This window comes from Dysidea avara, chromosome 6 (assembly GCF_963678975.1).
Source record: "Dysidea avara chromosome 6, odDysAvar1.4, whole genome shotgun sequence".
NCBI lineage: Eukaryota > Metazoa > Porifera > Demospongiae > Dictyoceratida > Dysideidae > Dysidea > Dysidea avara.
The window spans coordinates 15938012-15952705 of NC_089277.1; the positions used below are offsets into that span (position 1 = coordinate 15938012).

The 14694-nt window shown below is 37.6% G+C and overlaps 2 protein-coding genes, 1 long non-coding RNA gene and 1 pseudogene across 4 annotated transcripts; 2 read left to right on the forward strand and 2 right to left on the reverse strand.

Moving 5' to 3' along the window:
- LOC136258829 (ATP-dependent RNA helicase DDX18-like) overlaps positions 1-9499 on the forward strand; it is a 24899-nt pseudogene extending 15400 nt beyond the window's left edge.
- LOC136258322 (uncharacterized) lies at positions 2405-3889 on the forward strand. The gene is made up of 2 exons (XM_066051646.1): positions 2405-3379; positions 3450-3889. The coding sequence occupies exons 1-2, from the start codon at positions 2405-2407 to the stop codon at positions 3735-3737; spliced, it is 1263 nt and encodes a 420-aa protein (XP_065907718.1). The 3' UTR covers positions 3738-3889.
- Positions 3131-6566, reverse strand: LOC136258824 (uncharacterized). Its single transcript, XM_066052171.1, has 8 exons — positions 5942-6566; positions 5837-5884; positions 5591-5782; positions 5018-5535; positions 4504-4734; positions 4230-4458; positions 4119-4172; positions 3131-4067 (listed from the first exon to the last, which is right to left on the reverse strand). The coding sequence occupies exons 1-8, from the start codon at positions 6102-6104 to the stop codon at positions 3766-3768; spliced, it is 1737 nt and encodes a 578-aa protein (XP_065908243.1). The 5' UTR covers positions 6105-6566; the 3' UTR covers positions 3131-3765.
- Positions 8755-14483, reverse strand: LOC136258845 (uncharacterized). Of its 2 annotated transcripts, none has more exons than XR_010703022.1 (5): positions 14164-14483; positions 13103-13200; positions 12908-12985; positions 12571-12598; positions 8755-9012 (listed from the first exon to the last, which is right to left on the reverse strand). It is a non-coding gene; the product is annotated as an uncharacterized lncRNA (long non-coding RNA). The 2 variants fall into 2 exon arrangements; XR_010703021.1 differs by having other exon boundaries at positions 12908-13039.
- Positions 14484-14694: the final 211 nt, after the last annotated feature.

A 14694-nucleotide genomic window follows, 5' to 3' on the forward strand; every position in this document is an offset into this window, starting at 1 on the left:
CACAGCTACACTATGCTGCAATGTAGTGTGGTGCTGACACAATTAATAAACTTGAAGAGTATCTCTCGATGCTAGCAGCCATTTTGTCACTTGTTATAGCTTACTTTCTGAACTAGACAAGTATCATTGGTGCTCATCCAGACATAGTATAGCTACTATGGTGAGACGCTCACACCTGGAACGGTAAATCTCAATGCTAGTACCCACAACACCACTTTCTCTCGATCTTTCTTTGCTTGCTTCGCTCAGAGAAATTTTCTAAACTACTTAGAACAAGCCAACATCAGTTTCTATGCTATTTAGCACCCCTCTGACGATGTGGGCTCAGCTACCCACAATTAATTGTCTCTGCCTGTGGCCTTGGTAATTAATATGTGGGTAGCGCTCACCCACATCGTCATCGGATCACTAAATTGTGTAGAAACCTTGTCGGTTCATTCTAACTATAACATAAAATTTTCTATTTAAATTCCTAATTTTTCCTTGCACTTGTTTATTTACTTTTTTTGTAATATAATTATGACTGGTGAACCCACACTTACTGCATTAAAAGAAAGAATGGCACTTAATGTTTGTGTCTGAACGTGTGTCCCAAACTATCAATTACTAAAAAGTGTAGTAGTCATTACACTTCATTTTCAGCTATGTTCAGCCTGTTACACAATGTTACAAATGAAGAACAGTACAAGAAGTGCCTCAGCAATCAATCCAGTCACTACAAACAATTTCCATTACAAACATAGGGAAGCCATCACATGCTACCAACATTCAGAGTGTGCAAAGCACATTGTACAGAGCTCTATGTAGGTGTTACTACATATGCTTCGTTATGTGGCCGGTCAAGTTGTAGTGCGAATCGACACACCTAGCATTGTCAGTGAGAAGAAATGGAACATAAAGGAGGTGATACGTACATTTTCCATATAGCAGTATGCTAAAAGGCACCTGTCGGTCTAAAGTGGCGTACAACAGTGAAAACAACCTGTAGCCCTTGGTCGTTATGAGTTATGCTTGTGTGAAGGCAAGCAAGCAGTTAGTTAGTCAGTAGACACTTCTGTAAAATATACATTTTTCAAAATTCTGTAGCAATTTTATCAAAGCATTTTTGTCCGCTCTGTTGACTAACCAAAACTGCCAAGATGCCATGGAGATATTGTGAAGCTGGTTTCTAGATTTTTTGCAAGAAAGTCCAAGCCCTAATATACAGCATTACCATAGTGTATGATTACACTGATGTGTACACTGATGTAACCTGAGGTGTTACACTTGATAAAGAAGACAATACAATTTCCAAATAACAAGTTTACCTTATGAAATAAAAGCTGTACAAGTTGTTAAACGCAAACACGTGCATATTATTAAAGGCACTCATGTGGCGTATGTTTGTACAAACAAACACCATACAGATGTCGTTTCATTAATAAGATTACTAACAAGCTGTTTAAATAAACAATTGTTAATATTGAATAAATTTGATCTTCCCATTCCACTTTACAAACTTTCAATTTCATTGAACATACTGTACGTAGGACACTGCTGTATTACAGATAAACATTAGGTCCCAGTTAGCCTGTATAGAAATTTAAGTGAAGTAGTGTCTGAAAAGTCCAAAATTTTCTTTTATTATTCTCACAAGTTACTGAGTGTTGTATATATCAGGAAAATTTCCATGTTGAAAATATTTGTCATTAAAATTTTTGACAACATATATTTTCAAAAGTTGAAAATTTATTACAGTGAATTTAAAACACAATGCAACTGGAAGCAAAATGAAATTACTGATGCCAAAGGTTGTGTACATTCTAAAAGAGATAGCCACTACATCTGAACTTGTTATAGCTTGACAGCTACCCTGTCATTCAGAACACTAATCAATTGTTTAAAGCAATATCTTGGTGGTGATAACCTGATGATACAAAGTTCCTCACAATTCAGGATGTTTATTGTGCTGAAGTGTAATGGAATATGTTTATGCTCTAGCCAAATTCCCCACCATGAGTACAAAATTTCGCTGTTTTACAGTCTTGATGACAAATTTTTCTTTATCCCACATTTTTGACTGATCAGTGACAACAGTGCCAGCCATACATGTACATGTATACAGCTAGTACAGTTAGTAAACACAAAATGATATAAGTGAAACCTCATAAAATTTATGGGTATAGTAGGAAATAATTATTTTATCATCATCCAGTATTCTTACTATATAAGGTCATGTCAAGAGTTAATAATGGGAGAGGAGAGTGTCTAACGCAATACAGAACCGTTACAAATGATTCGGCGTAATTCAAAGGGCTTCCATCAGATGTGTTAACATGCGAAAGTATTTACGAAGGGCGCACGCATTAGCAAATAAAAATACTTGGTATCGAATGTGTTCATGCGTGAGTATCAACTCTATACTATGGCGTCGAGTGCAAGTAAAGCGTGTGCAAAAGAGCGTTCAACAAAGAGCGGCAGCAAGCGAAAAGGAACAAATGGTGGTGATGGCAAGACAGCGCCGGACAATGCAAGCAAAAAGAAGCGACGAGTAGATAAGGTGCTGCCGAAGAAGAATCGCACTGAACTGGTTAAGATTATGAAAGCAGTAGCTCCACTTAGTCTAGTTGAAGAAATGCGGAGTGATATCGAAGAGCAGTTTAAAGGTAGTGGACTAGAAGAATTTACTAGGAGACTTTTTGAAAACCATGAGCCAATGTTGCAAATCGTGACACACCATCGCGACACCTTCGCTGTTCTCTACGAAAAGTATAAACCCATGAAGAACTCGTTTATGCAATTCCAGTTGGATTGGTATGCAAGGTGCAGTGCATTTCTTCTAGAGGAGCAATATATATTAGCAGCCATCAATATTTCAGAAAATGATGCTGGGTTTTCTGAAATAGTGACCATCAGAAATAGTTGGCTGGAGTTTTGCAAAGCATGTAATACTCCTGTGCCAACCAGCAATCCTATAATGTTGGCTGTATCATCAAGGCTCTACAGGTTCCTTCTCGACCAAGTCTCAAGTTTTCAAGACTCTTTAATAGAAAAGTGTACCACGGAAATTGACCAAACCAGTTCCAGCATTACTGATGGTGACGATGTGTACTATCGTTTTGGTGGGGCAACAATCTGTAGTATGCTTAAGAATCGATACAAGGCAATTAAAAAATGTGATAGCACCAAGAGAAATATGTTGTCTGTAGAAATTTCTATGTTGCAAGCCATGAAAATGAAAGATAAATCTACTATTCCAGCGTATTTGAGTTATCGTGACAGGGGTTTTTTGTATTTTCCTGACAATAGCTTGATACCATTTCTACATAATTTTGATGATACTTTGAAGGAAGTAGTAAATGAGGAAGGATTTCGTAAACATGGAGACCATTTAGTTAAGGTTTGTGTTGCATGTACTTCAGTTTTTGGCAAATATTTGGTTCCGTCTTACATATAATTTTGTTTAATAGGCTGGACATGAAAAAGTTAAGGAATGTACAAGCCTCAGGGAGGAATTTATCAGTGTGCTAAAAGCACTTGTTCCCTCCATGGTACAAGATGCTGACAGTGAGCTGGCAATGATGAATATCTATGAAGAACTGTCCAGAAAATTGTGTAATACACGAATACAGGAATTTGTATCTGCTACAAAACAAGACCTAGCTGCTAAAAAAGGATTAGCATCGACTACAGATACTAACTTACGCACAACACTATTAGCACATCATACAAAGTTGTCAACTATAAGAAAACAATGACAGATACATTTTTAAACAACAAATTATTTTATGAATTTCCATATGATTTCTTGTGGAGGGGCAATTCCATGTAGGTCAATGTTTCATCCTGGTAGCCAACTCCACTGTGGTGTCCTGATGCACACTGCTGGACCAGATGTGCACACCTTGTTGTCACATAATTGCAAGAATCAAGTTTTCCTCCAGCATTACGTTTAAACTGGCTAAAAAGGCTCTCAACTGCAGAGCCAGATATTCTCAATGGAGACACAAAATAACCAGGATGTTTTGCAAAAAAATCTTTACAGAATGCTCTAAAGCTGTAAACATCGATGCGTAGCAAGTCCCAGGCTATATAAAAGTATTAGTATAGATTGTTTGTAAAACAATTGACTAACTTACTTTGCCATGACAAAAAAGACTTCTGATTCGATGAAACATGTGGATAGTCCGAATCTAAAGTGTTATAAATATGACCGTATGTAAGTATAATATATAATATCAATTGTTTACCTTCCTCAAGTAGTGTAGACAGCCATGAGGTAAAATATTTATACCCATCATCGATGTTCTGTAACACAGGAGAATCCATGTTGTCTACTTTATCATGTGATAGAAATCCATTTTCAAATAGCTTGTGACATGCTTGCAGATACTCCCAAGTTTCATTAGTAGTATCGGAATCAGCTGGCGGTGGGTCTTGATTGGTGAAACAAAACAATTCTCCCAGGACTTGCTCTTGCTGTAATACTACTTAAAATTAAATACAGTGTACAAGGAAATTTACCTGCATGATCTTGGCTGGTGAAACATTGAGTTTAGTCCAAGAATCCCTAACAACATGGACCTCTTTCAAACGTGGCACCATCCTGGTCAGATTCTGTTTAGCCCGGCTTACTTCTCGTTGGTACATAGCTATAATGGAATTCCATCCAAAAACACCATGATGTTGGCCACGTTTGAACAGTTTTGTTCCACCACTCTTGGAGGAAAAGAGCGCATTAATCATATTTTTGAGCTATACAAATAAAACGAAAAACAAATGAATATTATACGATTCATTAATTATGACTGGGTTTGCAAAACGGAACCAGTTTCACACACAAAATTTGACCAATTTTGTAATTTGCATTCAGCTGTCTGAAATTTTTCATGTCCAGCATGTTTGGCTACATGTTGATACAAAAAACACCTTAACCAGATTGAAGGGTTGACTGTGAGTACAGGTTGTTTACTTGCATGTAAAATGTGTGGAAAAGTACCTTTTCACAAATCCAGTTACAATTTTTAATACAAATTACCTGGTGAGTAGGGCATATCATCCAATAGATAAGCCACGGAGGATTGAAAGGATTAACCATCCACGGTTTGACTTCATATACATCATTACTGGCAGTATCAGATATCACTGAATAAGCACCAGAATGTCCATGACTTAACTTAATGGTAGTAAGGTTGGCAGGACTACCATCGCAGACAATCAAGCTGGTTCTCAACCCACAAGTCTGGAAAAGATGTACTGTTTCTAACACACACGACAATATAAACTGTGCATCCACCGATTCCTTCGATGTAAAGTAGGGCCCTACAATGTCATAGCTGCTGGTGAGATCTCGCCATAAGAACTGAAGTATGTAGGAAGTCTGGCCTGGTGAATCCGGTTCCTTCAAAACTCTGTAGATGTCATTAAGGGACGACATGTCGTTGTTAGTCATAGCCAACCCAGAAAGTTTATGACTCCTGGAATTCCATATTAGCTGGCATGCCACCTTCACCTCATCAAATATCATTACACCGTCACTCTGCGGCTTGCGTTTCCCTAGTAAGTATATTAATAGTCAAACTGGTATGACAAAACAGAAAAGTTGAACTACCTTGTTTCTCACATTCTGCTTTAAACATTACATACCGAGTCACCTGATCTGCAATACACTGGTTACTTACACCAGGTTCATGTAAAAACGTTCCAGTGTACGATTGCAGTGTAGACCGCGACGGAAGTTGAAGAATTTTGAAACTTTTCAGAGCTTCGTATGCAGCAGGACTTCGGGTAAAAATAGCCAACGCTAAATAAAACACACAAATTAGAATTTATCTTATTACTGCAATATCAAACATACCAATCCTAATTGTGATCATGCTCCACTGGTTACTCCGTTTTCCAGTTACTAAAACACAATATAGATCACTGATATAAGTGTCATGTTTTGCCTCTAGATACTCACCATTTCTATCTTGATCTACTTTAAACTGAGCTAGTTGTTGTCGTTTATCTGTTGTCCACACCTCTCTTATTTGTGTGCCTACCCCATGATTATCTCCTTCAGCAAAAACCTTCTCCAATTCAGCCTTATCTACTTCTTCAACTTTATTTAAAATTGCACACATCTCTTCGTGTTGCTCATCTGCCAGTGTTATTCCGGTCCTTTCATATTTGGTAAGCTTTCTTTTATCATTGTTTCTCTCTGTGAGGGCGTTTTGCTTTCATTTAGACTGGCTAGCTGGAGACATAAAAGACAGTTTGGCTTTTGAAGATGGAAGCTGTCGTTTTATTTTCTTGGATGGGCTTTCTGACACTGTGAGCTTTCGCCTAGAATTAAGATGATTCTTCATGCATTTACAAGAAGGACACATCACTTCTTTAGCAAATTTATCTGCTAAGGGTGCATTTGATGGAAGCTTATACCAACGTGCACAGTTTACGGAATCTACATGTTGGTAGGGAGCTATAGAATATCGCACACATCGTAGGTGGTAGCGAATTACTTTGTGATAATATTCTTCATACAGGTCCCACTCAATGCCGGGGCAAAATTTGTAAGATGACTGGTCTGAAAACATATTACACAGTTCATGGACTTCTTCATCAGTGCTTACTAATCCAGACTGAATAACAACATCTAGAACATTCACCACATACTCCTGGTCCTTGATTATCAAATGAATCCTGGATGTATGCCCAAAAGGAGGATGGTGGTGCATCTCTCGCTGTGTAATAGTTAAAATTGGCTGTCTATCTTTACTGGAAAAGCCTGTTACAAATGCTAAATCTTCGAATTCCTTATCCAGCTGAAGGCAGAGTCGATCCAATTGTAGCACACTGAGACATCTCTTTAAAAATTGTTTCTGTCGATAGTTCCGTTTCCATTTGGCCACTTTCCTCGCCTCTATCGTTTTCTTCACCTCTATGGTCTTCCTCGTCTCTATCTTCTTCCTTGCCCAAGTCCTCGTCTCTATCGTCTTCCTCGCCTCTATCTTCCCCCTTGCCCAAGTCCTCGCCTCTATCGTCTTCCTTACCTCTATCTCCCTCCTTGTCCAAGTCCTCGTATCTGTCGTCTTTCTCTCCTCTATGCATGAAAAACCTCGAAGTTGCTGGAAAAGCATACGCACGATTGGGCGTAACGGATTCCGCCATGTGAGAATTCTTGCTTGAGCACTTATCTTCTTCTCCACACTACTGCAAACGATATTCAACAATGCGGCTGCACTGGCGCATGAAGCAGACGTGACGATCACAGTAATTTTTCACCTGTATGGTATTCGATAATTTACAAAGGTTTACGGAGAGAAGCCCTTTGAATCACGCCGAATCATTTGTAACGGCTCTGTATTGCGTTAGATACTCTCCTCTCCCATTATTAACTCTTGGTCATGTATTATAGGCTGTTCTGTACTACAAAACCAACTTCCTGTGGTAACATGTGGTTAGTTGTAGGAACATATTAGGAGATACAAACACTAGAGATATCACTTCAAAGATATTTCATTATGAGATAACAAAGCCCTTGTAGCTCAGTGGTCAGAACACTGACTTCATTTGTGTCCCATTTCTCTTCATTGACAACGAAGGTGTGAATTCGTTGTAGCATGCGATGGCTTTTTTTACGTTTGTACCAGGATTTCTCTGTAATTTTTGTATTATTGCAGAGACACTTCTTTGCATGCAATGTCGTTTAACTGGTTGAACATAACTAAAATGGAGCATAAAAGTTACAACCCATGTATACTGCATCAAAAGAAAGAAGACTTTCATCTGAACATGTGCCCTGACTGTCAATTACTGAAAAGTGATAAGTACTGTTCACCAGTCATAATTTGATTATGTTACAAAAAAGGAAAGAAACAAGTGTAAAGTAAAATTAGAAATTTGGTTAGGAATTATAGAAATAAAAAAGTAGTGAAACGAGTAAATACGTGGACTACCTGAAGTTATACTAATAGACCTACATAAAACAAGGGAGGTCGCCTACACCTGCTGATATACTAGTGGACATTTAATCCCTAATTCAGTCATGGGTATAGGCTGAAGTAGGGATTAACAATGTCCACTAGTATATCTGCAGGTGTAAGTGAACTTCCTTGTTTCCCTACTTTTTATGACTATGGTCCCTAATCAAACTTAAATTCCTAATTTTCCTGCTACTTGTACACTATACTTTATGTACAAGAGTAGTAGTGAGTTGACCACACACACACATACACAGAGTAAAAAGAAACAATCTACAACCAAGACTAAATAATAAAAGAGTTTACTCTTGCTACAACTTACATGATGGAGGACTTAAAGCTCCTGTTAATTTGGTACATACCTGTCATTCATACCCAAACACCAACCAGTGTGTATTGTGTGTAATTTCAAGTGTACAATTTACTGTTAGGAAAATTTTCTGTTAGAATGTTTAGGGTCAATGATTAGTTACCATCAGTGTGAAAGGAAATAGAACGATTTCTGTGTAAAAAGATTTGGTGCTACATTTAAATTGGTGTACGTACACGGTGAATTGCAGGAGAGAAAAAAAATTATATGCAACTAGACTTGTTGGGTAGGACCAAAGTGTCAATTAATTCACTGTGTATTTTGACTCTCAACAGACTACCCATACGGAAATTACCAGGGTGCTGCAACCCTGCTGCTGCCCTGTCACTACCGGGTTGAGGACAGGCAGTTGCACGGTTGCTGCAGCCGTGAAATAACCCTGGATTTGCAACACAGTTTGTCTAGTTTAAGGGTTGCTGCCAGGTTGAGAGAATGCCCTCAAACAACCCTGCATGTTGGGTGCATAAATCTGCCCTTCTACCACCCTGCTTACAGGCAGTTACCATGTGGCAACAGTACAGCTGTCATTTCACTGTGAATTATATGTATATATTTTTTCAATAAATACAACTCAATACTTTACTGTCTGTTCAATAAATCTGTTATCTGTCTCGTCTAACTTGCTCTACTGTTATCTTTGTTATCTCTGTTAATTATCTTTATCTTTATTATCAGCTTCTGTACATCATATGCATATCCCTGCAATACAATATAATAGTAACAAAAGTTGATCTAATATTTAGCTACACATGAGACTTGATATTATATAAGTACTTGTGTGATTTATCAAATTATTTTATCATGTGTCTATTTTTCAGGATGAAGTTGAAGTAAGATCTAGGTACCGTGCAGAAAAGTATTAAGGTGGATTTAGAATAGTAGAAGTGCTGGAACTCCAGATTTGTGAATCCTCAAAAATAAACTGTTCAATTAGAGTATTTTAGGTGTGTACTCTATTAGAGTATATTCACTAAGCAAGTCACTTCCTTCTTATATACCATAGAATGTGCGAAGATGAAGACATGGACAAGGATATGCTATTGTTTTTGCTTGGATCGTAAACAGACTTGTTTCTTAAAAGTGCATGTGCTTGCTTGTGTAGTAGCAGAATGAAACTTTATGATTAACTGTACAGTTTATGCACAAAACAAAATGTCGTAAATGATTCCCATATTAGTTGCAAGCAGTAAATGTGACTGGGCCTGCGAAAACAGGGCATGTGGGCACATGAATTTTGCCTACTTTTTCAAACGTCTTTGACTCATAATGTTTTATGCCAATGCACTATGGTAATAACTTTTTTAACACTCAGAAAGCATTTAATTAGCATCATGATGCAAGTTACAGAATGCAAATATTCTGTTCCAGTACTGAGATATGACTTTTAGTGTGATGGTGTGTAGTTTGTGCCCACATGCCCTGTTTTCACAGGCCCAGTCACAAATAGTCTTTTTGTTTTAAGTTATCAACCTACAGAAAAGGTAATAAAAGATGAGGCTCAGTCAGTCAGGGGCGGATCCAGACTTATACAAAGGGGGGGTCAAAAATGAACTGAGGCACTACATTGTCTCTGGTTTGGTAAGGTGAGACCCCCCAAAAAAGGTCACAGCCAGCTGACAATAGCTGCCCACCTCACCAACTACACATTTATAGCTGATAAAGTACATAAAAATTCTTAAATAGCTCACTACACACCGTTCTACTACTGTGACTGCTTTATTAGAGTATCCTGATCTTATTATACTAAAAATTTTTGGAGGGAGGGTCAAGAGCCCCATTTGACCTCCCCTGTATCCACCCCTGCGGTCACTAAATATCTTGCAAGCACAGATGTATTCTGTCACTAAATACCTTAGATGGATTCTGTCTGTGTCTATTTGAAGCAGTTTTTGAGTTTATAAATGAAGATGTGTTGGTAAAGCTAAACAAACATCTACTGTACACATTGTATGTCGTGTTAATTTTTATTAATTTTGTTCAACAATTACCTATATTGCTCAGCATTAATTGACTATTTCTACAATTTTACCTTAACGTGACTGTTCTGTTTGAGTATCTTGAAAGCTTTCTTTACACTTGTTTGTTATGTTATGACTGGTGAACCCTCACATATCACATGGAAAGAAAGAGTGGCAGTTATGGCACCAGACTTATTATGTTTTGAACACTTGCCTCAACTATAGTATGTTCACGTTGAGCTGAATCCTGAAAAACAGCTAAAAATTAAAAGTGGATTTTTTCTCAACCGAGTTAACATTTCAGCTAACCAGATGATTATTGGTAACAGCAAAGGTGTCAACAACAGACACGTGCGGTTTGGCTCCATTACAAGTTCGGGAAAGGGCTGTAATGGACACTGTACTTATATGGCTTCCCCATAGGAAATGTATTGTGAAAATTTTGATTGGCCGTAAATTTTATGTCAAACATTTGTCAATGAACAAAAAGATTTTGAAATATTTTTAGCGGATCAAGCAGTACTACAAATGAGCCAAATTTCAAGATCATGTGTAATTGCATCCATGAGTTATTAAATGTTTTTGAGGATTCAGCTCAACGTGAACTTACTATATTAATTACTGAAAAAGTAAAGTGGCCATTATATTTATGCCTTGTTTTCAGTTCACTACACAGCATTACAACCAAAGAACAGTACTAGAAGCCCTTCTGCAATTAATCCATTCACTGTATTTAATAACAAACATAGGGAAGCCGTACATGCTACCACAAATCAACATCTTGCCCTGTCAATGAAGAGAAATGGGGGACAGAGGTAAGCATGCAATGTATGCACTGCAGTATGCTAAAAGATATCTGTCAGGCTGAAACAACATCTAACAGTGAAAAAATTCAAGCCCATAACCTTGACCATCCGTTATTGAGCTACACTTGTTTGAAGGCATCAGGCAGATAGTCAGCTAGCAGAAAATTCCACTCATCATAAATACAAAAACAATTTCATAGTAACCTATTGGAGGCATGTCAACTGAAGGCACCTTTGGGCTTAGTGATACTTATCCTATACTGCCAAGTGGTTGTGAAGGTATAATTTTGAGGCTGTATATTTGTTTGTAAAAGTGTAACCCTCCATGATCCCTAAAAATACAGTACAATATTACCACATGATAAGCGAAACTTATCAATTGCATATTTTACTAGCTAATGGCTTTATTAACACCAGTTAACACTTAAGAGTTGTTTGACTTACAAGTGTTACCTTATAAGTCAAACAAAATATTGGCCGTGAATACACTATAGGATATTATTATCAATGAATAATAGAATAAGAATTTCCCCTACATTCTGTGAGAAAACTGGACACAAAACACCATTACTGAAAGGTGAAGCATAATAATTATTATGAACTGCAAAAATTCTATTAGAAAAGCATCTTTTTACTCAAATTAACCATCTTTGTGGTTGTTTACAAGGATTTTAGTGAGTAGCAAGTTGAGTTAGACAAAACCAAAGAGAAAAGCTGTTTAGAAAAGTAGCTATTCGAATGAAATGAAAGCAATTTTCTAGACTACAGTTAAATTCCTCTATTCTGACATCCAGACTACTCTGATACTGTTTGCGGTATCAATAAGACTATGTATTACACTAACACAATAATCCAACTCCTCACTAATCCAACACAAGATTTTAGCACCATTGAGCACGAGGTTTCACTGTATTTAGAACGGTTGAAAAATCAATCTGTTGTGGTTCCATTCACAAGTTATACAAATGCAATGCATCGTGACTGTTGGCCAGATGAACTCAGAGCTGAGCAACCAAATCAGATTAATGCAGCCATTGTTATCTCTGATTAACTTGTATGTGGAGTTTATGAACCTTTATATATAAGGTGTGGCACAGCAAAGAAATTACTGTTTCAAAAATCTTTTGTTACCTTATAATTACAGTCAAACAAAATTTTACCATTCAACTGACAATATTCATAAGCACTATATGCTGGAAGCCTTTAATGCTTATAATTACTGGGCCTGCGAAAACAGGGCATGTGGGCACAAACTACACCCCATCACTCTACAGGTCATATCTCAGTACTGGAATAGTATATTTGCATTCCGTAACTTGCATCATGATGCCAATTAAATGCTTATTAAGAGCTGAAATTTGTAATGCCATAGCATAATGGTACAAAATGTTATGAGTGATGAAAGTGTGAAAAAGTAGGCAAAAATCATGTGCCCACATGCCCTATTATCGCAGGCCCGGTCACATATACATTTTTACAGGATACAAACATACCTGTGCTTTGTTTGCTGACACTACCCCCCTGTAAAGCATGTATTAATAGTAACATTTGTCAACATATTATGTGACCAGGCCTGCGAAAACAGGGCATGTGGGCACAAACTACACTCCATCACTCTACAGGTCATATCTCAGTACTGGAAAGGTATATTTCCATTCTGTAACTTGCATCATAATGCCAATTAGTTGCATACTAAGAGCTGAAAATTGCAATTCCATAGCATAATGATAGAAAACGTTATGAGTGATGAAACTGTAAAAAAGTAGGCAAAAATCATGTGCCCACATGCCCTATTATCGCAGGCCCGGTCACTTATTATGTCATGTTTACCTGATCAATATACATGATTAGAGAATTGGTGTATATAAGGACAACAGCTTTCAGCTGAACATTGATGAATTTTCTCAACTAAGTGGTTTATAGCAGATCATCATTATAGCAAAGAACTTTTAAAAGATGCAACTATATAGTGTGAGACATGAGACAAATATCTAAATATGGCTAATTACCATAACACTGTTGTACCTTTTGATCAAATAACCTTCATAGCAATGGTACTGCTATATTAGCACACTCCCGGGCTGTCTCCACATTATACTGTGCAGTTGCGGTGATAATGAAACCTGAAGCAGTGGTACAATGTACATGCAGTAACGTAACACAGCAGAAATGAAGTGTGTATAACTATGTCTCCCTGCTTTCATGGTGTGAATTAAAATCAAAATGATAATTAGACAAATAATTGTATGAGTGTCTGACCATAATGCAATTTTGTCCAGACATAGTGTCCCATAATAGTACTGGCAATCTAACTGCAGGCTGTCAGTACAGCCAGGAGCTTATAAGCGCCTTTGTAGCATGCTGCACCTATGAGCTCCTGGTACAGCAAAGAATTGGTAATGGTATATTATGTACATTTATTTATGGTCACTCTCTATCTCCTAGCAGCCAGCTCAGCTATACTACTATGCAAGTGCATGGATAGTCTGACAATGGGTTTTAGGCAACTTCTGGTTTAATCTTGTCAGGATATTTACCCATTACATAATACATTATACTGTATCATCAAGACCTTTGCAGAGATTTTTCTCAGTTGCCAATTTGTTACATAACATACTCACATATCTTTGTGCTCACAACATGCATATAATCATACCTAGAGATTCATGAATACCTTAGGAAAGTCGAACCAACTCTTAGAAAACTTGAATAGGATAACAGCTAATGTATTTGAATTCATCAAAAAAGAAAAAAATTGCTAATCTTTCCTATTATTTCCACTATATCATGACATCGAGATCTCTTGACATCATGGTTTGGAATATCTTGCTGTAAAGTGATTCTATAGCAAGCATTATTAATTGGAACAATTACAGTAATGCTAAAGTTTGATATAATTACATGAGTGCAAGCTGCTGAACAAGGCTATACGCGTATACACGCATTGTCTCATTAGCTATAGCTAGCTAGCTGTTTCATGCATACAATGTGCTCACTGTCACACACGGCCAACACTGTAAAAGATAAATGTGTTCTGCACACCAATATGTTAGGATTTAGAAGTCTATTACTTTTAATGTACGTACGTCGGCCTTGCTTCGTTGATTGGTCGTCTCTTTCAATCCTCAGAAACATCAAAATCTAGCATCTATTCGGTTGGCTCTCCGTTGCCTCTGTCCATGCATGGCGCTCGAGTGAAGTCAAGATTCAAAATTTAAATAATTCACGTGCATGCGGTCGCGTGATCATACATGGACTTCGTTAGCAGAACAGTGATAGACGCGAAGATAGACTTACCTCCAGACTTACTCACTAGGTACCCACAAAGAAGAACAGTAGGGAGTAATATTCTAGACTATAAAAGTACAGCGGTGCGGGTCGTCTTCATGATAGCAGTAACTTCATGATAGCTACTCGCTGCCGGGGAAATTCCGGATGTCTCTACGGCCTTGGTCTTTACATTCCAAGCTACATTCAATTTCAAACTGTTCAGTGTGTGCCGTTGGAATCCTTTGCGTGTGAGTAAACTATTACTATACTATCTAGCTATAGTCTACCTTTACTGATATTACTCCATCTGAGTGCGTCGAGCCTGACTGGCGGTGGAGCCAGCCGTT

Excerpts from the sequence above, each read along its gene's own strand:
- LOC136258322 (XM_066051646.1), top strand. The coding sequence starts at position 2,405 with ATGGCGTCGAGTGCAAGTAAAGCGTGTGCAAAAGAGCGTTCAACAAAG. Across the intron at positions 3,380-3,449 it reads ATGGAGACCATTTAGTTAAG|GCTGGACATGAAAAAGTTAA; the intron begins GTTTGTGTTGCA and ends TTTGTTTAATAG.
- LOC136258824 (XM_066052171.1), bottom strand. The coding sequence starts at position 6,104 with ATGTGTGCAATTTTAAATAAAGTTGAAGAAGTAGATAAGGCTGAATTG. Across the intron at positions 4,735-5,017 it reads TGATATGCCCTACTCACCAG|CTCAAAAATATGATTAATGC; the intron begins GTAATTTGTATT and ends TTATTTGTATAG. Across the intron at positions 4,459-4,503 it reads CACCAGCCAAGATCATGCAG|CAAGAGCAAGTCCTGGGAGA; the intron begins GTAAATTTCCTT and ends GTAGTATTACAG.